This window comes from Micromys minutus (genome assembly GCF_963924665.1).
Source record: "Micromys minutus genome assembly, chromosome: 11".
Classification (NCBI taxonomy): domain Eukaryota; kingdom Metazoa; phylum Chordata; class Mammalia; order Rodentia; family Muridae; genus Micromys; species Micromys minutus.
This window is the reverse complement of record NC_137980.1, coordinates 31,572,647-31,594,466: the sequence shown is the minus strand read 5'-3', so window position 1 is coordinate 31,594,466 and position 21,820 is coordinate 31,572,647. Positions and strand designations below refer to the sequence as shown.

Below are 21,820 nucleotides of genomic sequence, written 5' to 3'. Positions count from 1 at the left end.
TGTATTTCCTTGGCTCATCTCCATATAATTCAAGCAGATAGATAGTCTTTAAAGATAATTTTTCATATCAGTACATAAATGGAGAATTATCCAATGAGAAGTAAAAGACTGAGCAGCTCCTAACTTTTCTCTTGGCCTACATTTGTTTTTCTTACCACATTAATTTTCAGTACTTTGGCCTCTGTTCTTTTATTGTCCTCCCCAGTTACATTATAATTACAATTCCTTGTTCTTGATTCTCCAAGCCTTAGTACAAACCAAGGTCACATTCCTCTCAATAGTCAAAATAAACCCCCCCCCCAAAAAAAATCCCAAGCCCTCAGTCCATTCCAGCATCTCATCAGTCCTAAAATGTTCAGTTTCTCTTTAACGTGCCTCTCTAAAGTTCTCCAGAAGCCTCCACTATGCCTTACTGGTTCGGCATCTATTGCTGAGTGACAAGCCATCACTCAGTTCATCACTGAAAATGACACCCACTCATCATGTCACAGTTCTGTATGTCAGAGGTCCTACCTAGTGTAACCCAACCCGCAGCTCACCATTTCCGAAGTCTGAATGGTCAACAGAGAGCCACCTCCTCCCAGGCCTAGAGGAGAAGTTGGCTCATCAGAACCTTTAAACTGTGAATGGAAATGAATTTCTTCCAGTTGAGGGAGGGATTGGAGTTCTGGAGTCCTATGGTCCCATGTCTTAAAGCTCTTAGCAGCATGCATTTGAAACTCATCTGTGTACATTACCCTGGCTGTTGTCTTCTCTTGTTTATGATAGTTATGTGATCACACGGCAACCCCACAGCCTAGTGGGCTTTCATTTTCTCTTTCTTGCTTTGCTTTTGACAATGGACTCCATGAATTCCCATCCTTTCTTATCCCCTCTATTTCTATGTTGGTTGACCAAAAAAACTGTTACTCCAGGACACTCAAACATATAAAAGTTGATATCCCTGATGTATGTTTAGCACTCCAGTCTTGTTCTGTACTATACCTTCAGAAAACTGTCCCTTTAAGAAAACCAGAAGCATAGAAAGAAAGCATTCCCGCTAACCTCCTGACTGGCAGTAGAACTCTCACCATCTAATTCATCAAAGCCAGGAGCTTGAACATTATCTCAAATGCGTCTTACCAACAACTCTCCCATTGCTGTCCTCATTATGCCCCAAAGTAGCTTTTTCTCCAACACCGTAATACAGAATGTACACACAAATCTATACTGAGTTACTGAAACAGTTTCTACACTGGTCAGTCTCCTGCCTTCTAAACCTTGGAACCTTAGCTCAGCCCTCTACCCACTGCTGGGCTGGTCTCAATAAGCTGCATCTTGTCCTGCTGCTCTCTAGTCTATAACCTCAGGTGTTCCCATTGCCTCCGGTAAAGACGGCATTGTTGAAAGTGGCCTTCCAGGTTTACATCCAATCGCTCTCTCGCAGTTGCTTCTACTCTACTCTGCAGACACTAAGTCATTAGCCACCCATCCTTAATGGTCTCATTCAGTTCCTCAGCAGATTACTTGTGCCTTGGCTAGTTCAAAATGTGTTTTTCAGCTCTAAGCCCATCATTTCCCCAGGCTAAGGTATCAGCACCAGCATTTCCCCTTTGAAGATACTCTTCCCTCAGTCTAAGTAAGGTTTTACATTTTCAAATCTTGCTCTAATACATGTAGTAAATCGAGCCTAGATTTCAAAACAAGTCACCCTACATCCTACCTGGGATAAAATCACAGGTTTTCTAGGACTGCCTTGTTAACAGTGAAGGGACAATTGCCTCGGGACCTTTCCTTTTGGATTATCCCCCTGTTCTCTCTCCCCTGTGGTTTACTCTGAGGGAAATATCTTTACAGCTTCCACAAGTAGAATTTTTGAGCCAGTTTGATGAAACTGATATGCATTAGTGATTAGCAAAGGTTAGCAAGAAAACAGTACACATCTTAAAATCACAGGCTAGGCCATTCCTGGCTTCCATGCCTCTTCTGTAACTTCAGTATTAATTTCTGTAGGTAATAATTATACACACCCACACATGTTTACATATCTTACCTCACATACTGTTTGTAGATATTAAAGTTTATAAGTCAGAGTTTCTTATAAATTACTAGCAGTATTCTGTAGCGGTGTCAGGAACATGACAGTAAGATATGGCATACCCAGCACGTCCCTCTGCTGGGATGGAAATCGCTGGCAAAGCAATTAAGTAAGGAGAGTTTATTGTAGTTTAATGTTTAAGAGCTGTTTACTGTCAGAATGTCACGGAGGGCAAGGCATCTGGAGGGCAGATGGCTGATCACATGATTTCTGGAGTCAGGAAGAGGAAGATAGGTGCGAAGCAATCATAAAATGTCAAGTTCGACCCAGAATGCTTCACTTCCACTTCCAAGGCTCCTCCTTCCAAAAGGTATACAACCTTCTGAAAGGGCACCAGAGCTGTGGACAAAATACTGAACTAGATGAGCCTGTTGGCTATCACACTGCATTGGACTGTCTTGGCGTTGTCCTCCTCCAGGCTTCGGCTCTGAGCACGTCTTATGCCTTAGTATTTTGACCATAAATGGCCACAAAACTTGATTATTATAGAACTAGGTACTGGCATTCTTCGTTGAACTTGCAGTTCTCAGTCCCTGATTGCAACTGGGAAGTAATCCAGGATGTTCCTGACACTTTCCAGTAGCACCATTGAAAGATCTTTCATAACTCTTAAATCTGCAGCCCAGCTATGAGGAAGTCTGCCAGTGAGAATGTCTTCTGTTTCCATTCTTCTTTTCCTCCGTGTTTGGAGATAGCAAGAGAACATTCCAGATGGCCAACCACAGACTTAAAGTCCTACTGAGGAAATCAGGTCAAAGATGAGGAGTGTGGAGGAAGTTACAGAATTCTTCATCAGAATGTTTAGCTTTCTTTTTTTATTGGATAATCTCTTTATTTACATTTCAAATATTATCCCCTTTCCCCCCTCCCATCACCCTCCCCCTTCCCTTGCTTCCATGAAGTTGTGCTCACTCCCGCCTCAGCGCCTTGGCATTCCCCTACACTGGGAAAACGTGCCTTCACTGGACCAAAGGCCTCTCCTCCCATTGATGTCAGACAGTGCCATCCTCTGCTACATATGCTACTGGAGCCATGGGTTTCTCCATGGCTACTCATTGGTTGGTGTTTTAGTCCTTGGGAGTTTTGGGGGGGGGGTGGTATTGTTGTTCTTCCTATGGGGTTGAAAACCCTTTCAGCTCCTTCAGTCCTTTTCATAGCTCCTCCATTGTGGTTCCTGTGCTTAGTGTGATGCATAACTGCAAGCATCTTCAACTGTATCTGTCTGACTCTGGCACAGCTTCTGATGAGGCATCCATATCAGGCTCCTTCCAGTAAGCAATTCTTGGCATCAGCAGTAGTGACTGGGTTTGGTGTCTGCCTATGGAATGGATCCCCAGGTGAGGCAGTCTCTGGATGATCTTTCTTTCAGTCTCTGCTCCTCTATTCATCTCTGTATTTCCTCCCGTAAGTATTTTGTTCCTTCTAAGACACACTGAGGCATCTACCTTCAGGTCTTCCTTCTCTTTGAACTTCATAAGGTCTGTGAATTGTTTCTTGGGTATTCAGAGCTTTCTGGGGCTAGTATTCGCTTATCAGTGAGTGCATACTATGTGTGTTCTTTTGTGACTCAGTTACTGTCTTAGTCAGGGTTTCTATTCCTGTACAAACATCATGACCAAGAAGCAAGTTGGGGAGGAAAGGGTTTATTCAGCTTACACTTCCATATCCCTGTTCATCACCAAAGGAAGTCAGGACAGGAACTAAAGCAGGTCAGTAAGCAGGTACTGATGCAGAGGGCATGGAGGGATGCCACTAATGGCTTGCTTCTCATGGCTTGCTCAGCCTGCTATCTTATAGAACCCACGTCTGCCAGCCCAGAGATGGCACCACCCACAATGGACTGGGCCCTGCTCCCATGATCACTACATGATGACTTACAGCTGGATTTCATGGAGGCATTTCTCCAACTGAGGCTCCTTTCTCTGTGATAACTCCAGCTGTGTCAAGTTGACACAAAACCAGCCAGTACAGTTACCTCACTCAGGATGATATTTTCTAGTTCCATCCATTTGCCTAAGAATTTCATAAAGTCATTGTTTCTAATAGCTGTGTAGTAAGTACTCCATTGTGCATATGTACCATACTTTCTGTATCCATTCCTCTGTTGAATGACATCTGGGTTCTTTCCAGCTTCCGGCTATTATAAATAAGACTGCTAAGAACATAGTCGAGTATATGTCTCTGTTATATGTTGGAGCATTTTAAGGGAAATCTTGTGGAGGTGACCTAAGAAACCTATTAATCAGGGTGCATTATAATTTACCCTAGGGGCCTACAATTGTCATATGTCATTTCCCTGATTGTATACCATTCCCAATTCCTCAGCATCCTACATCTGCTAGTGCCATAATTTTTTGTTCAGAGTACATAGCATGGTAAGTGACCCAAAGAGGCCAGCCTGTCAGTTTACCTCAGTGCAAATTTGGAATGTTGACTTCCTGGCAATACAGTCTTCTTCCTGTTTATCTGCCTTAAAAATGAGTGTCAAGCCAGCCCACTGAATTTTTCTGCTGCCTTCATTCTGAGCACATGGGAAGAAAGACACTCCTAGTCACATCAGGGGAAAACTAAACCAGATTTTGCTCTTGATTCAGCTCCCAGGAGGCCACCTTTGCCTAGTCCTAAAGGATACCACTTCTATTGATGCTTGGTGTTTACAGATGTGCACTTCCCAGATCTTACCTTATCTACCTTTCTTTGTCCTTTCTATCGAAAATGTACATTTCCTAAGATTTTCAGCAAAAACAAATCCCACTAGTAATAGATCTTGACCAGAAAATATCAGGTTTAATGATTGTGCTCTACAAGTAACTGACATGATTTTTTTCACACTATATTATAATCTTCACTTATTTTTTTACTCCTTTATAGTGTGTGAATTCCTTAAATAAGAACTATTTGCTTTTACTATGATGTAGCCAGGACCATCCTTGCCAAGGAGTAGATGCTCAAAATCTTATTGATTAAAGTAAACTGCCCCTCTGAGAGTGTTTAGCCCTGGAAATTTTTAAGTTCATAGTTATTCTTCCTAATATTTAGAGGGGAGTTTTCCAATAATCTATATTTCTCAAACCAGGATATGCATTTGTTAAACAGCTGATTACAATCAAAGACACAATATATAGCCATAAGTAGGAACCAACTTAACTCATATACAAGCACTAAACTTTAAATTTTATGTTTTTACCAAGCAAAATAATTGATCAAACAAATATTTTTCATGGAAAATGATACTTCAAAAAAGTTATATAATAAAATATTTTATTACCATGATATTATTTTTAAAACAGGGAGGGAGAGCTGTAATATTTATTATTCTATGTGAAATTTTATGTCTTGTACCACAACTGCAATTCTGTGTAATGTAATTTTTCCACAGCAATAAAATAAAAGGGATTATCCCTAAGAAAATACATTTTAACATTGTTTAAACATCTTTATCACATTTTGGCAAATCTATGGCAAAGTTTTGGAAGTCGTTTTCATAAATATTGGATAAATCAACTCTAAATCAAAAATGTTGGGATGGTGTGTAGGTTTGGAGGCCACACAGCACTATTAGGTCTGGGATAGTCTGTGGGCTTACTCTCACACTCTTGGAACCACTATTTGCAAAGCTCATTTCCTTCTCACAGAAGAACCTAGTTTGGGCAAAACAGTTATAAGACTACCCAGCTTACAGGCTTTCCACACAGAGGAGGGAAGAGAGAGAGTAATGTGACATTTAAATCTCCCCAGGAGAAATAAAAGAATCTGACTTTCCTGCATTATAAAATCATGTGTAGTTTAGATGGACACTATGAAATATATGCATATACTATAAAATAATCACCACAATCAAGCTAATTTAGAAACCCATCACCTCATATAGTGGCCTCTGTGTCTTCCTTTCCTTTTTTTACTGTGGTGACAAAAACATGTAAAAGCTCGAATACAGTCTTTTTAAGCCATGCTAAGATCTCCAAACCTTAGAGTTTATCTTGCATGATGTGAAGTTTTATCCTGGTGACTTCTTTGTTTATCTTCACTTCAATCTTCTCCACAAAAAATATCACTCTACTCTCTGTGAGGCTGAACATTTCAGAATATATGTATTTGAAAGATTATACAAGTGCTTCATCATACAAGTGCTTTGTATTTCTGTGTTGATGCATTAAATGCCCAACATCATGTTTTCACAAATTATAACTATTTCTTTTAAGACAGAGCAAAATTTCCTTGTGTTAATTCACCAGTTTTTACTTAAATTCAAGTAATAAGTATGGGTGCATATGTATAAAGTTAGAATGCTGGATCACACCGTAGATCTATTTCTTTAAACTTTTTATTTGTATGTGAAAATTCTGAGAATCTCGACTGACACCCCCATTGTGTGCTTTTGTGATTTTTCTCAAATACAGCATTTGGAGAAAGTAAACAAAACGAGGGCAAACGAGTTCTTCAGGATACCCTTGGTGACCCGACACTATGCTTCTCTGTGCTGTCCTCAAACAGGATTCACCATGTATCACAGATGAGGAGCAGATGATGTAGCCAGAACATTCATTATTTTTCCATTTGACTTCCTGAAAAGGCATTATAAGCATCTTATGCCAACTTACAAAGACCCAGTAAAACTACATTCATTAACTTAAAAGGCAAAACAAAAACAGACAACAAAACCACAGTTTTAGGGGAATGGGATAGCTCAGCCGGTAAAGGCATTTGCTGTGTAATCCCTCGAAGCCTATGTAAAAGCAGGACAGTACCAACACACAAACGTGCCTACTCTGACTGCACAGTTGTACTATGACATGGGTATTTGTGTGCACACTCAATGATGGTCAATAAAATAAACTTTAAGGAAAAGGCAAGGCCAGCCTTGGATATCTAGACTGTCCAAAAAAGGTCTCATGCAGAGAGAAGTATGATTTGTCTTCAATAGGAAAAGCAGCTACTACTTTTGTCAGTAGCCTGTGGTGTTTAAAGGTTTCCATTGGGGTCCCTTTTGGCCAACAACTCAATGAGATGTAATTTATTCCTGACACTGTAAGTTTTGCTTGGTGACATGAGATATCCTGTTGGAGTATGGTCACCCTATGATTACTCCACCGATCCTTTCATATTCAAATGTATTTTAGAAAACTTCCATAAAAGTGAGTTTCCATATAGATTTTCTCTTTTTGTTTTGTTTCCTTTTTTCTTTTATACAAAATACATTCTTTATTTTTATTGGTTATTTTGTTTATTTTATTTCAAATGTTATCCCCCATCCTGGTTTCCTCTCTGAAAACCTCCCCAGCCCATCCCTGTTCCCCCTGCCTCCATGAGGGTGCTACCCCACCCACCCACCCACTTCTGCCCCACACCTAGCATTCTCCTATGCTGGGGCATCAAGCCTTCACAAGGCTGAGAGCTGCCCCTCCCTTTGATGCCAGAAAAGGCCATCCTCTGCTGCATATTCAGCTGGAGCCATGGGTTCCTCTATGTGTATTTTGTGGTCCCTGGGCGCTTTAAGGGTCTGGTTGATTGATATTGTTGTTCTTCCTATGGGGTTGCAAACCCCTTCAGTAGAAGAGTATTTCCCCCTAACTCCTTCACTGTGGTCCCTCTGCTTAGTCTGATGGTTAGCTGCAAGCCTCCAAATCTGTATTGGGTAAGGCTCTGACCAAGCCTCTCAGGAGACATTCATATCAGGCTCCTATCAGCAGGCACTTCTTGGCATTAGCAATATTGTCTTGGTTTATTGTCTGCGGTTGAGATGGATTCCTAGGTGGGGCAGTCTCTGGGTAGCCTTTCCTTCAGTTTCTGCTCCAAGCTTTGTCTTTGTATTTCCTGTAGACAGGAGCAATTCTGTGTTATACAAATATTCTAATTATAGTTTCTCCTCCCACTATTCCTCCCAATTTCTCCCTACCTGTGCTCCAAATCAACTCCCTTTCTGTCTCTCATAAAAGAACAGGCTTCTAAGAAATAAAAGCCAAATGTGACAGAATAAAATATAATAAGGTGAAACAAAACCTATCATCTCAAACCTGGACAAAGCAACCCAAAAAGGTGAAAGGGAGCAGGTAATGGAGTCAGAGACCTACTTGTGCCCACAGTCAGGAGTCTCACTAAAATGCTGAGCTAACAGCTATAGCAGGTACACAGAGGAAGGCCCTGTACTTGCCCTTTGTGTCTCTGTGGGTTTATATGTGCCTTGCTTAGTTGGTTCCTGGTGCCCACCATTCCCTCTGGCTCCTACAATCCTTCCTCTCCCTATTTGATTTTGTTAATTTGGATACTCTTTCTGTGCCATCTTGTTAGTCTGGCTAAGGGTTTATCAATCTTTTTTGATTTTCTCAAAGAACCAGATTCTGGTTTTGCTGATTCTTTGTATAATTCTTTTTGTTTCTATTTGATTAATTTCACCTTTGAGTTTTATTATTTCCTGTGGTCTACTCCTCTTGGGTATATCTGCTTCTTCTTGTTCTAGAGTTTTCAGATATGCTGTCAAGCTGTTAGTGTGTGCTCTCTCCATTTACGTTTTGGAGGTGCTCAGAGCTATGAGTTTTCCTCTTAGCACTGCTTTCGTTGTGTCCCATAAGTTTGGGTATGTTTTACCATTATTTTTGTTAAATTCTAAAATTTCATCCTTTATTTCTTTTTTGACCAAGTTATCATTGAGTAGATCATTGTCAAGCTTCCAAGTGTTTGTGGGGTTTTTGTTGTTTTTGTTGTTATTGAAGACCAGCCATAGTCCATGGTGATCTGATAGGATGAATGGGATTATTTTGATTTTCTTGTATCTGCTGAGGCCTGTTTTGTGACCAATTATATTGTCAATTTTGGAGAAGGTGCTATGAGGTGCTGAGAAGGTGTATTCTTTTGTTTTGGGATGAAATATTTTATAGATGTCTGTTAAATCCATTTGGTTCATAACTTCGATTGGTTTAACTATGTCTCTGTTCAGTTTTTGCTTCAATGAGCTGTGCATTGATGAGGGTGGGATGTTGAAGTCTCCCACAATATATGCTTTGAGCTTTTGTAGAGTTTCTTTTATGAATGTTGGTGCCCTTGTATTTGGCGCATAGATGTTCAAGACTGAGAGTTCATCTTGATAGATTTTAACTTTGATGAATAAAAAGAGTTTTTTCTTACCTTTCTTGATAACTGTTGGTTGAAAAATCTATTTTATTCAATATTAAGATGGCTATTTCAGCTTGTTTCTTGGGACCATTTTCTTGGAAAGTTTTTTTTCCCAATCTTTTACTTTGAGGTAGTGGCTGTCTTTGTTGCTGAGATGAGTTTCCTGTATGCATCAAAATGCGGGATCCTGTTTATGTATCTAGTATGATAGTATATGTCTTTTATTGCGGAATTGAGTTCATTGATGTTAAGAGATATTAAGGAATAATTATTGTTGTTTTCTGTTATTTTTATTGTTAGAGGTAGAATTATGTTTGTGTGCCTTTCTTCTTTTGGTTTTCTTGCAAAAGAATTTTTTTTTATTTACCTAGGGTGTATTTTCCCTCCTTGTGTTGGAGTTTTCAATTTATTATCCTTTGTAGGTCATTTGTGGACAGATATTGTGTAAATTTGGTCTTATCTTGGAATATCTTGGTTTCTCCATCTATAATAACTGAGAGCTTTGCTGGATATAGTAACCTGGGCTGGCATTTGTGTTCTCTTAGGTTCTGTATGATGTGTGTCTTGGGTCTTCTACCTTTCATAGTTTCTGTTGAAAAGTCTGGTGTAATTTTGATCCATCTGCCTTCATGTATTATTTATCTTTTTTCTCTTACTCTTTTTACTATACTTAATTTGTTTTGAACATTTGGTGTTTTGACTATTATGTGTTGGGAGGAATTTCTTTTCTGCTCAAATCTATATGGAGTTCTGTAGGCTTCTTGTATGTTTATGGTTATCTTTTTCTTTAGGTGAGGGAAGTTTTCTTCTATAACTTTGTTGAAGATATTTACTGTGCCTTTTAGTGAGAGTCTTTGCTCTCTTTTCCACCTATTATCCTTAGGTTTAGTCTTCTCATTGTGTCCTGAATTTCTTGGATGTTTTAAATTAGGAGCGTATTAATTTTTACATTTTCTCTGACTATTGTGTCAATGCTTTCTATGTTATCTTCTGCCCCTGAGACTCTCTGTTTCATCTGTTGTATTCTGTTGTGGATGCTTGTATCTATTCCTCCTCACCTCTTTCCTTGCTTTTGTATCTCCAAGGTTGTCTCCCTCTGTGTTTTCTTTATTGTTTCCATTTCCATTTTTAGATTCCAGATGTTTTTGTTCAATTCCTTCATCTGTTTGCTTGTGTTTTCCTGTGTTTCTCTAAGAGGTTGTTCTTGTTTTTCTGTATTCTATATTTCATTAAGGGAATTATTCGTATACTTTTTGAGGCCCTCCATCACTGGTATGAAGCACAATTTTAAGACCAAATCTTGTTTTTCTGGTGTGTTGGCATATGCACTACTTGCTGTGTTGGGAGAGCTGGGGTCTGATTTTGCCAGACTGTCTTGATTTCTTTCGCTTAGATTCTTGTGCTTGCTTCTTACTATCTTCTTATCTTTGATGTTAGTTGATCTTGTCATCTCTGAATGGAGCTTTTCTTTCCTATGCATCTGTGGGCCATGGGCTCCAAAGGGAGATTGGTCTGTGTGTTCAGCTCTCTATGGGCAGGCTGTGAGTTCTAATGCCAATGCCAATGGGCTGGCTCTAGCTCTGGGTACAGATGTTGGCCTGAAGGGCACAGACCCAAGCAGTAGTATGATACCTATTCCCTGATAGTTCCTGGCAGTCTGTCACCAGATAATCAGTGGAGAGAGAGTGTGTAGGCTCACCTGTGGGCTCAGTAGAGAAAGCACTCCTGAGTTTCCTCTGGGTGTTCAGTTCTCTGTAGGCAGTCTGTGAGTCTTGTTGGCAGTGTGCCTGCTATGACTCTTATTGGTGTTTTTAAGACTAGAGTGTTTGGTTTTACCATGTGTCTCTGGGATATCTAGTCTCTGGTTTTTGGTTACTTAATCAGTGTCAAGTATGGGGTCCTTCTCATGGATCAAATCAGACATTAGCTGTCGACTCCTGCATGTTCTGTGCCACCATTGCCCTAGCGTATTTTTTCAGGCAGGACAGATAATAGGTCAAAGGTTTTGTGCTTAGGTTAGTGTCCATGTTCCTTTTCAGTCACCAAGAGTACCTTCACACACCAAACAGACTAGAACATAGGGGTGAGGGCTTCATGTAGAAATGGAGTTTGTAAAAATCTTTTTTCCATTCTGTAGGCTGCAGCTTTGTCCACTTCACGGTATCTTTTGCCTTATAGAAGCTTTCCAGTTTTTACGGTGGCTGTTCAAGTTTACTCTCACCAGCAAGGGGTGTGTTTCCCTTACTCTTCATCCTCAGAAACATGATCTGTCTTTTGTTTTGTTGATCATAGTCATTCTGACTGGTGTACTGTGAAATAACAAAGTAATCTTAATTCACATTTGCCTACTGAATAAGAATGTTGAACCTTTTTTCAAGTGTTTCTTAGCCGTTTGTGTTTCATTGTTTGAAAACTTTCTGATTAGTTCTGTTCCTTTGATATAATTGGGTTTTGGTTTTTCGAGCTTCATGTTCTTTAGTTATTTGTATATTCTAAATACTAACCCTCTATCAGTTATGTGCTTGGTAAGGATATTTTCCCATTCTATAGGCTTCTGATTTGTCCAAATGATGCTGTTCCTTGTCATGTAGAAGCTCGTTCATTTCATGAGGTCCGATTTATGAATTGATGATCTTAGTGCCTGTGCTTGTTCAGAAAGTCTTTTCCTCTGCACTGAGTTCCAGGCTATTCCTCGCTTTCTCTTTCAAGGTTCAGTGCATCTGATTCTTTACATTGAGGTCCTTTATTTATTAGGAGTTGAGTTTGTGCAGGGTGACAAGTGTGGATCTCTTCAGATCCATATGCAGCCATTCATTTTGACATGTGCCACTTATTGAAGATTCTGATTTTTCTCTACTGTGCATTTTGGCTTCATTATATAAAAGGGGGGGGGGGTATCCATAGATGTGTGAACATATGTGAGAATTTCAATTCAATTCCATTGATCAGTGTGTCTGCTTCATGCCAGCACTAATTATTTTTCTTACTATAGCTCTATGGTATAACTTGAATGCTGGGATGGTGACATTTCCAGCAGCTCCATTTTTATTCGGGATAATAAATTTTATTTATTGTCTTACATAAAATTTAAGATTGATTTTTTTTATTTATATGAAGAGTTGTATTGGAATTTTAATGAAAATTATACAGGGGATGAAGATATTTGACTCAATCTATAGCTGGTATTTTCAGTATAAAGATAGTCAAAGGACAGAGAACATTTCAGTTACTGGCAAGTGTTTCATGAATCAGAAGAAAAATGTTGAGCCATGAACCAAGTAAGGTAAAAGAAATATGTAAATAAACTAATACAAATTACTAAGTACCAACTAAAGGTAACCAAAAAATGACAACTAAAAGAAGCAGTTGGCTTGGAATCTACAGGCTGTGTTTGAGGCTTTTCTAGTGTACACTACCTATATGAACTTAAAATTTTAATTGTCCTCTTTAATCTATGTAGTGTAAGGATAGAAATAAAAATATACAATGTGTATAGACATATGGCACAGCTTCTGACATTACTAGGGCAATCTCAACAGAAAAGTCCCCTATTCTCTGGCTCTCACAGTCTTTTTACCCCATCTTCTGAAATGTTCCTTGAGCTGTAAGTTTGGGAGTATTTTGGGAGTATTTTGTAGATATATCCATTTGGACTGTGTTTCACAACTCTTGAATTTTGCTTGGTTCTTACTCTCTATAATGATCCCCAAGAGGGGAAAGGGAAAGGAGAAATGATGCAATTATATCGAAATAAAAGAACAAAACCTTTTCTAAAAAGAATTGGCTTAGTATTTTAAAGTATGAGGTTATGTATTTCTTCACAATTTTCTATGACCAGGAGTTTTCATGGTTATTGTCTCTTTGGCTCCCTAGTTTCTTTGCAGTGTTTTTTTTATCAGGGAACCGTGGGCAGTATGCTTCCACCTTAGAAAAACAAACCCATTCGTTAATTTTCAGGTCACAGTGAAGTGTTACCTTTATTCCTTTATTTCTTTCATACACACATTCTTAAGAAATGAGTCTCATTCGCTAATCTTTTTCTTCTTCCCTTTAATTATCTATTATCTGGCTTTTCTCCCATTACATCATTACAAATTATCTCCCTATAATCTCCCTCAAACTGTCAGTATTACTGACTGTTCATACTTCATCTACTTTATAAGCCATTTCTCACCATTGTATATGTCGATGTGTCTGTTGGTTTGGTTGGTTATTGTTTCGTTCGGTGCTGGAGACCCAGCTGAATAGGCAAGTGCAGTAGCCCTGTCAATGAGACCTCCACCCTCTCTTTTGTCTTTGTTTGATATATCGCCCTCCCTCCCTCCCTTCATCCCTCCCTCCCTCCCTCCCTCCCCACCTTCCTTTCTCCCTCCCTCGAATTTTCCCTGCTTCCCCACCTCTCTTCTCTCTTCTGTAAGAAATCTCTAATGGTTCTTCTTGATTTCCAGTTACTTCTCCATCAAGTTGCTACATTTTGTTCTCCTGCTTCCTCTTTGTATAAAGTTTATGTTCTCAAATTTTATCCTTTGCTGCATATTTCAGCGATGCCACCCCACTTTTGAGTTTAGATATTTATATTGATGCCACAGATACTTCATATGTATTATTTCATCACAGACACTTCTCAGAGCTTCCGAAACCCATGCAATGTGTGCATGCAATTAATGTGCATTTGGAATCTATAGTGTGCCAGGTGTCGGCGTGGAGGAAGTGGCAGAAACAAGGAGAAGAAACAACAAAAGCCAGACTCGCTGCTTTCATTTGCTTGGGTGTTTTCCAGGGATTTCAAAGTTCAGTCTGTTCAGAAGTGAGCTGAAGCTGCCCCTTCTACGACTGCTCCTTCTTCTGTGCTCTATGGCCAAGCAAATGCACTCTGCTTCTCGGAGACTCGGACGGAAATACCAGAGCAAATGTAGACTCCAGACTTTGTCACTCACATAGGCAGTGTGTCCATCCACACGCCCGGTGAGCATCCTCTCAAATCCACCCCTTTGACTTCAGCTTTATGTATAGTTCAGGATTGCCTGAACCAGTCTTGGCCGGCTCTCAAAAGTAATTATTCATAGTACTTCTAAATCCTTCTTTCCAAATCCTTACCTTGAGTGGGTTGCTTCATCACTACAATCTATACTTGTCACCCTTATCTAGGTATAGGCCTGCTGTTCCTCACTTATATTAGGAACACTGTGGTCTCTGTCTCCCAGCATCATCTTCTCTAACTTTTTTTGCTGAAACATGGCCCAAATAACTACATCTCAGGGTTCATAACTGTGTTGCCATATTTCATGAGCTCACGCCTTCACATGGTCTCTTAGCATAAAATGGCCTTTCACCTTCTTAACAACCTGGCATGTGATTTGTAATACTAACTGTAAGCCCCACTTCATGTCAAACTCCCCTAGCCCCAGACTTTGGGCGTGAAGAATACTTGCTCTCTGCAATCTTCTACAAATCCCACATGGTGTGCTCACGTGTCTGCTGCTATCTTATGCTGTGAAAGGACCCTTTCTCCTTTCTTTTCAGTTCTTCCCTTTATTCATCGATGATCCTCGTCCTTAATTGTCCAGTAGATCCTAGAGTATATAAGCTGCACAATTCTAGAAGTCTGGAATTTATTTGTAACTTAATCTACTTTAATATTGCATTTAATCACAGAGCAGATAAGAATCTAGCCTATTCAAGACTTAATTAGATTATTTTAACTTGGCCCCAGGACAAGAACAGATGAGTACTAAGCTCCAAGGTGACTACTGAGGGCCTGCGCCTATGAGCAGAAAGAACACATAGGCCTAGGATTTTATGTGTAAAGTCACTGTATCCACAGGTCATTTTTTTTCTATAGAGACACATTAACTACAAGACCTGACAGGAATTCCCTATATACTAATTGCTGCTGTTGTGCAGTCATTCAGTCTGGTTTAGTTCACACTTGTTTACTGTGTTGCTGTTGTGTTTCCATGTATGTTGTGCACCATGTGTATGTCTGATGCCCGTGGAGTCCAAAAGAGAACATGGGAAGCCCTGAAACTAGAGTTACAGCTTTGGGCCATGATGTGGGTGCTTAGTTATCTAATGTTTAATTTAAAACCCAAATCTGACATTTAATTTCTGAGCCTAAAACTATCTGGGGGTGGTTTTCGATTTTGTATTGCTTTTATCTTCAACATCTAAACATATACAGTTTTTCTTCCAAGAAGGATGATACAGGTGCCTAAAATGTTGCAGATTTCTTATTTCAGATTTTTATAAGAAAAATAAATTAAGTTATTCATCTGGAAAAAAAGTAGATCTAAGAATAAGAACAATATTAATGACATTAAAATCTTATTCCAAATGAGAATTGTCTAACTTGTCTTCCCCAAGGATGAGATACCTAATTGGTTATCCACTACCAAGTAGTCATGCCTAAAGAGATAAACATACAAACTACAGTAAATTGACTCATCAGGTTATATTTACATATGTATTCATAAATATGCAACACATGTAACAATAATACTAAGAGGAAGAAGAGGCTGTGGGTTTGGGAGCATGGCTAGAGTGGGCTTGGGATGGATAAGAGGCAGCAAAGAGAAAAATGTATAATTTATAATTTAAAATGAATTATATGATTTGTTTAAATTTAAAATAAAACAAATTTTACAGTACATATATTCACAAATAAAATGTTGAATCTGTTGTAAAGATACATTAAACACAAAAATCAGCAAAACTTGAAAAACATTCAATAATATTTAATTCTTTATTATTTTAGCTATAAATGTGTACCTTTTACCTTATATAATTATTTTTCTAGATACCTCAAGAATATTAGAAACCTTGAGGAGGCCTGCTTTTGAACTAAGTGTGGCAATCATAGCCAGCATCAGGGACCCAAAGGATCAAGTGAGAGAAAATATAGCTAATACATTTATTTCAGAATACTGTATGCAAAATAAATATTCATATAAGAATATATATCCTTAAATAATATATGCCATATTAAAGATATAGCAAGTACTGTAATCAGTTTGTACTAATATTGCATAGGACAATGATAATCTCTAAAACTTCAAAGAATAACCTGAAATTTTAATTCCTCCAAGCAAAGTCATTTGTTCAACTAATTTATACTGGTTTTCCTAGCAGGCATTATTGTAGGCAGAGAAGCTTAAATGTACTGATAATAGAGATCAAAATCATGGAGCAAGAGGCTATAAAGTTAATCTCAAATTATCAATATAAAACTAGAAAGAAAACTAGGCGAATTTTTATTTTTTTAAGATTCACAATGGTATCATGTTTGATTTGTCAGACATTAGATATTTTGCATGTTTGGACTAAGCACCTGTTTTGTATTTGTATGAGCAGAACATGAAAAGCTCATTAATACTCGTTATCACTTTTTAATTTCTTAAGAGAAAAGACGACAGGTCATCATGTGGTGGAGGAATGAGTTCACAAATAATGCTAAACAAATACCTACATTTATGTTGGTACCACAGACTATATATGATTTCCTTTTTTGCATTTTCAAACATAGAGACCATGCTAAACCATTTGCACTGATATCTTCTCAGACATCTCATTTCTTTATTCCTAGTGTTTCATAAAACTCTACACATCTTTATTTCTGGCTTCCTATCATCTCTGTCTCAGCTGGATGGAAGGGGAGAAAACCATAGACATACAGTTTACTGATGGCTATATACAGATACTGCTGAAAAGGGCCGAGTGTGACTTCTGCGCATGTCTCATTGGCTAAATACTGCATGGTTGCACAGCAAGAAAGAGCTGGATTATAGTCTTGGGAGTTGCCCATTGAGAAGTTAAACATCTGTATGTCAGTAGCTGGTTATCCTATGTGGAAGAGCTGCCCAAAGCCTACTTAGGAGGGGAAGTGGGACATGAGAGCAACAGTGGGACCTTTACAATTCAGTAGGTGCCATTTTTTCTTGTTGGTTCTACATGTAGAGGTGGCAGATTGTGTCCCTGCTCCCTGGGGTTGGTGACAATTTAGGATAATTCAGCAGGATCCAACAGCTGTTGTTAAATAATTCTTTTTATTAAAAGCTAAGCATTAGCTATGAGAATTGGCAGGAAAATGAAGCCACTTAGGATCAAAAAGTATTGACAAACAAGGGTGTCACCAAAAGCACCATGCGCTATACAAATTCAATTTTTATATGAAGAGTATTTTTAATAAAATCTAACTGGTTTTCCATAGGCTTAACCTGAAGTCTGAGCAACAAGATAGGAATGTCCGATATCAACCATGCCACTGTGAGCACAGTTATGACTCAGGCTGCATGCTGGGATTATCTATATCTTTCTATCTCATAAATAATCATTTAGACACATATGTCAAGTTGAAAGTCACATCATGTCTCCCATTCTAATCTAGGGATCTTGTAACCGAAAGTCAGTAAGATGAGGTCAAACTATCTTCTTTCTTCAGGTGAAACTGAATGATAAGACCTAGTAAGGAAGGATGCAGAGTCAAATGAGCTGCCAAGACTTTGCTATGCATCTGTCACTAAGTCCCCAGAACTCAGCCTTCCCCTGCCTTTGTGTACTGGAGTCTGAGCGGATTGTTTTTAGTGGCATTCCAGAATCTGAGCTGAACAGTGGCAGAGGAGGTGGGATGCACAAATCCATATACTAATTTCCAGCCAGATCTTTCCTGCGGCTTTCTGAAGAACTTAGTAGAGCATGGTGTTGGTGGCAAGTGCCGTGTTCTCCCTCTGCCTCAGAATGGGTAGCTGCCCTCATCAAGATCTATATTCCCAGTAATAAAACACAAGATCCGTGCAACCCGTTGTGAGTGATGGGAGGTGTATAAGTTAGGGTTTCTCTTGCTGTGAAGAGACCATGGCAAGTCCTATAAAGGAAAACCATTGATTGGGGCTGGCTTACAGTTCACTGGGTTGGTACATTGTCACCATATCCGGAAGCATGGTGGCATGCAGATAGACATGGTGCCAGAGAAGTCCCTTAGGATTCTACATCTGGATCTACAGGCAGCAGGAAGAGAAAGTGATACTGGGCTTGGCTTGAGCATTTGAAGCCCACTCAAAGTTCATCCCCAGTGACCCACTTCCTCCCACCAGGTCACACCTACACCAACAAGGCCACACCTCTAATCATGACTTCTCCTGAGTTTATGGGGGCCTATTTCATTCAGACCACCACAGTAATTATTACATTTTTAGATTGTAACACAAATGTGATAGGGAATACTGAGGACACCTAAACTATGTAGCAGTTCAGAGACAACTTAATCAATGGAAGCATGTTTTTCAGAAGGAAAAGAGAGGAATGTGTCAAGCAACCCACAAGTAGAATCTGGGAAAACTAGTTACAAGTGTACACAACAAAAGCTGTAGAGATGGGTCAGCAGTAAAGTACATGTAGGACTTTTCTAGAGGATCCCATTTCTCTTGCCAGCACCTACTCAGGTCATGACTACCTGTGACTACAGCTCTGGCCCACACTTGTACCTGGACTCACACAAAATAAATCTTGTTTAAATTAAAAAATACAAACTAGAAATACTTAAAAGATAAATAAGTCAATAGTGTGTGTGTGTGTGAGAGAGAGAGAAAGAGAGAGAGAGAGAGAGAGAGAGAGAGAGAGAGAGAGAGAGAGAGAGAGAGAGCTTACCTAGCTTACCTTGATACTTGCAATTTTAAAAGCAAATATAAGAAATGTCTTGATAAAGAATGAGACACATTAAAGAACATATACTGTGGCTTTTTTCAGTTCAACAGGCCGAAAGTTTTCCACTTTGACAAGTAAAAGCAAGCTGTGGAAAAGGCTAGGAATCCTCCATAAAATGATTTTAAAGAAAAAAACTCTAGAATAGTTGAATATCTGAAAGAGCATAGTCATTCTTTAAAACTCCAAATTTTGAGCTGAAATGTTCTTTATATGGCACATGGCTTTTCAAGACCCAGCCTATGCTAGCCACCTTGCCTAGCCTCCTGGCCTTCTCTGAAATGAGAGCAACTTCATATGGATATCCTCTTAGACTACATCAAAAATGTCCATTCTATGATAACCACTCAAATGTGAGTTCCTCCACTCCCTGGAAAATGAATTGAAATAGTGATCCTGGAAGAAATTAATCAATGTGAACTGGTTTTGAATGGAAAGAGGTGACTTTGTCTGCCCTTCCTTCCCCTAAACAGTCTCTGTATACCCTAAAGAGTCTGCAGAGGAACAAATAATCTTAAATTGCATCAATTTTCTCCTTGACTTCCTGTGAATATAATACTAGAATAAGTCCTAAATCTTACAGTGTCCAAACCCGGAAATCATGTAAATCATTCCAAGTACATAGCCAAATGATTGGAGAATAACCCCGAATAATCTCTCTACTAGAATTCAAATCTCAGATGAGTTCTTCATGCTTAGCCTCCATGGGAACAAACCACCACAAGTATTTTCTGAAGTGCCTGTCATTTTAATGTGTTATAAATCCTAATTACTTATAAATGTTTATTTTTATAGCTTTTACAACTGGGACAGTCATATTGCTGTTTGCAATTCAAGTCCAAATTATCAAGTGATTGCTGACAACCCTGAAGGCTTACTTTTTAAATATAAAAGGGACAGAAAAATTCTCAATGTGGACCCAAAGGTAATTATGATTTATACTTACACCTCTCTTTAAAATGTGTTACAATTCTACCTAGTCAAAAATTGCTTAAATGTTTAACATCCTGTGGCTTAGAAGTTTTGTTTGTTTTATAGCTTTGAGGTGAAAAATTTCTTTGACACATGGGCATTCAAACATAGAGAGAACACAAGATGAGAAGGGGAAGGAAATAGAGGAGGAAGAAGTGGAGAGGAAGGAAGAGAGGAAGGGAGTGATAAAGGGAGGGAGGCAAGGAGGAAGAGAAGGAGAAAGGGAGAGGAGGGAGGAAAGGAGAGAGAGGATGTGGGTAGGCAGGCAGGCAGGTGGGCAGGCAGGCAAGCATTCCCCCAAAGTTTGCAAGATTATAAAAAGAATTTTAGGCAGGATTGAAGCAGACCTTCCAATGAGAAGATTCCTCTCTGCTAAGAGCAGAATTAGATGGTTTGCTCTGATCCATAAAGAATCAGGTCTTTCCATTGGAGGTACATTATTAGTGGAGAAGTCTTATCTTTTATTTGTAAGCAGAATCCATATCTTTATATATATATACTAAAATTGGGAAAAGTGTGACTTCAAAGCCCATAAATATAGCTTTTACCTATAACCCCAGCACTCTGGAGACTGAAGCAGAGGATTGATATGAAGTAAGGCCAACTTGAGACACATAATGAACTCTAGACCAGCCTTAGCCAAAGACAGACTGTCACAAGACCCACAGCAACTGAAAAATAAATGCACCTGTTGCATGTTACTTTAGAAAATATTTCATTAAAATATTTTAAAGACATGTCCTTTGATACATTGAATTTCATCAAGGACCATTATTTTGGTCACATGTAGTTTCAAAAGCTAAAATCACATTCTGGTTATCACTTCTATATCTAGGGATTAAAATTTTGAGTAACATTGTTGCATGCTACAGTTGTTTGGGTGTTGATTAGGTTTTGTGGTTTTTGTCTTTTTGCCTTTGTTTTCGACTTGGGGTGTTGGTGCTGTTACAAAATCAGTCTAAAATTCAAAGACAAGAATGAAAAGCACAGGAGTTGTGTAATATGCCTGGGATAGAGGCAGAGTGTAGAAGGTCATGTTCTAAAGTCTCTTCTAAAGTTTTAAGAATTAAAAAGCCAAAATATCGTTCAGTTTGTCCTAATACATATTCTCGAATATTCAACTATCATATTCAATAGCTAGGGATCCAAAGTATGAATGAATAAAATTGTACAAAAAATAGTGTTGATTTTGATCACATTCAACTGTAGAGATCTCAGCTGGACAGAAGCTGCTTCCCTCCTGCATGTCAGTCTAGACAGTGGCATCCAAGGTGGTCTGAAGCAGGACCAGGGAGAGCAGATCTGGAGCCCAAGTGGTGTCCAGGCCCGGACAAAGCAGACTGCCTCGTGAGACATGAAACTGTACAAAAGTTAATGCTCCCACTGCCTTCGAAGGAAATTTCCCAAAAATTTCTGCACACAAATCTTCTCATATCCCATCATTCTCATTCGTGTGTGGCCAGATGTGGCTTTGAGATGTCCAAAAGTCTGGGAAGTGGCATTGTTTTTCTTTAGGTGCCCACACACCCAATTAAAATCGGACTCTGGGACCAGGAAAGGAGATAGTGGATAAAGAACTAAGTAACTTTCTGTCCAGTGCTGTGTCCTTAGAGGAAACGCTACTTCCTTTCTTCATCACAAATTTGTACTGAGTGAAATAAGGACCTGGAAAATACCTGAAAGTTAATATGTTTGGTAAACAGCCATGTCTGTAGCAGGGTCTCTTGTAAAGTGCTGAAATGTGATTAGACCAGAAAAGCCGACTGAACAGCACTCACAGAGGGTTTCTCTTAAAAGCTAGAATGTGTATTTAAGGAAAACCTCAAATTATGCACAGCTTCACTTGGATTTTTGTGGGAAAGATGTCCAAATAAGTTTGAACAATGTAATACTTAACCTGTTTGACCCACTTTGAAGCGCTGTTTTAGTCAATGGTGCATTTTAAGGATATACGACGGGAGAAAC

General features: G+C 39.0%; 1 protein-coding gene across 3 annotated transcripts in view; it reads left to right on the top strand.

Annotated features, from left to right (window-relative positions):
* CFAP299 (cilia and flagella associated protein 299) overlaps window positions 1-21,820 on the top strand; it is a gene marked incomplete at both ends in the record, with an annotated part of 432,657 nt that overhangs the window by 396,016 nt on the left and 14,821 nt on the right. For 2 of the 3 annotated variants that reach the window (XM_080925066.1, XM_080925065.1), the window contains one exon: window positions 19,679-19,808. The exons of the other annotated variant lie outside the window; for it this stretch is intronic. In XM_080925066.1, the coding sequence (XP_080781192.1) occupies window positions 19,679-19,808 (130 nt within the window). The remainder of the gene's footprint in view (window positions 1-19,678; window positions 19,809-21,820) is intronic. 3 annotated transcript variants of the gene reach the window in all.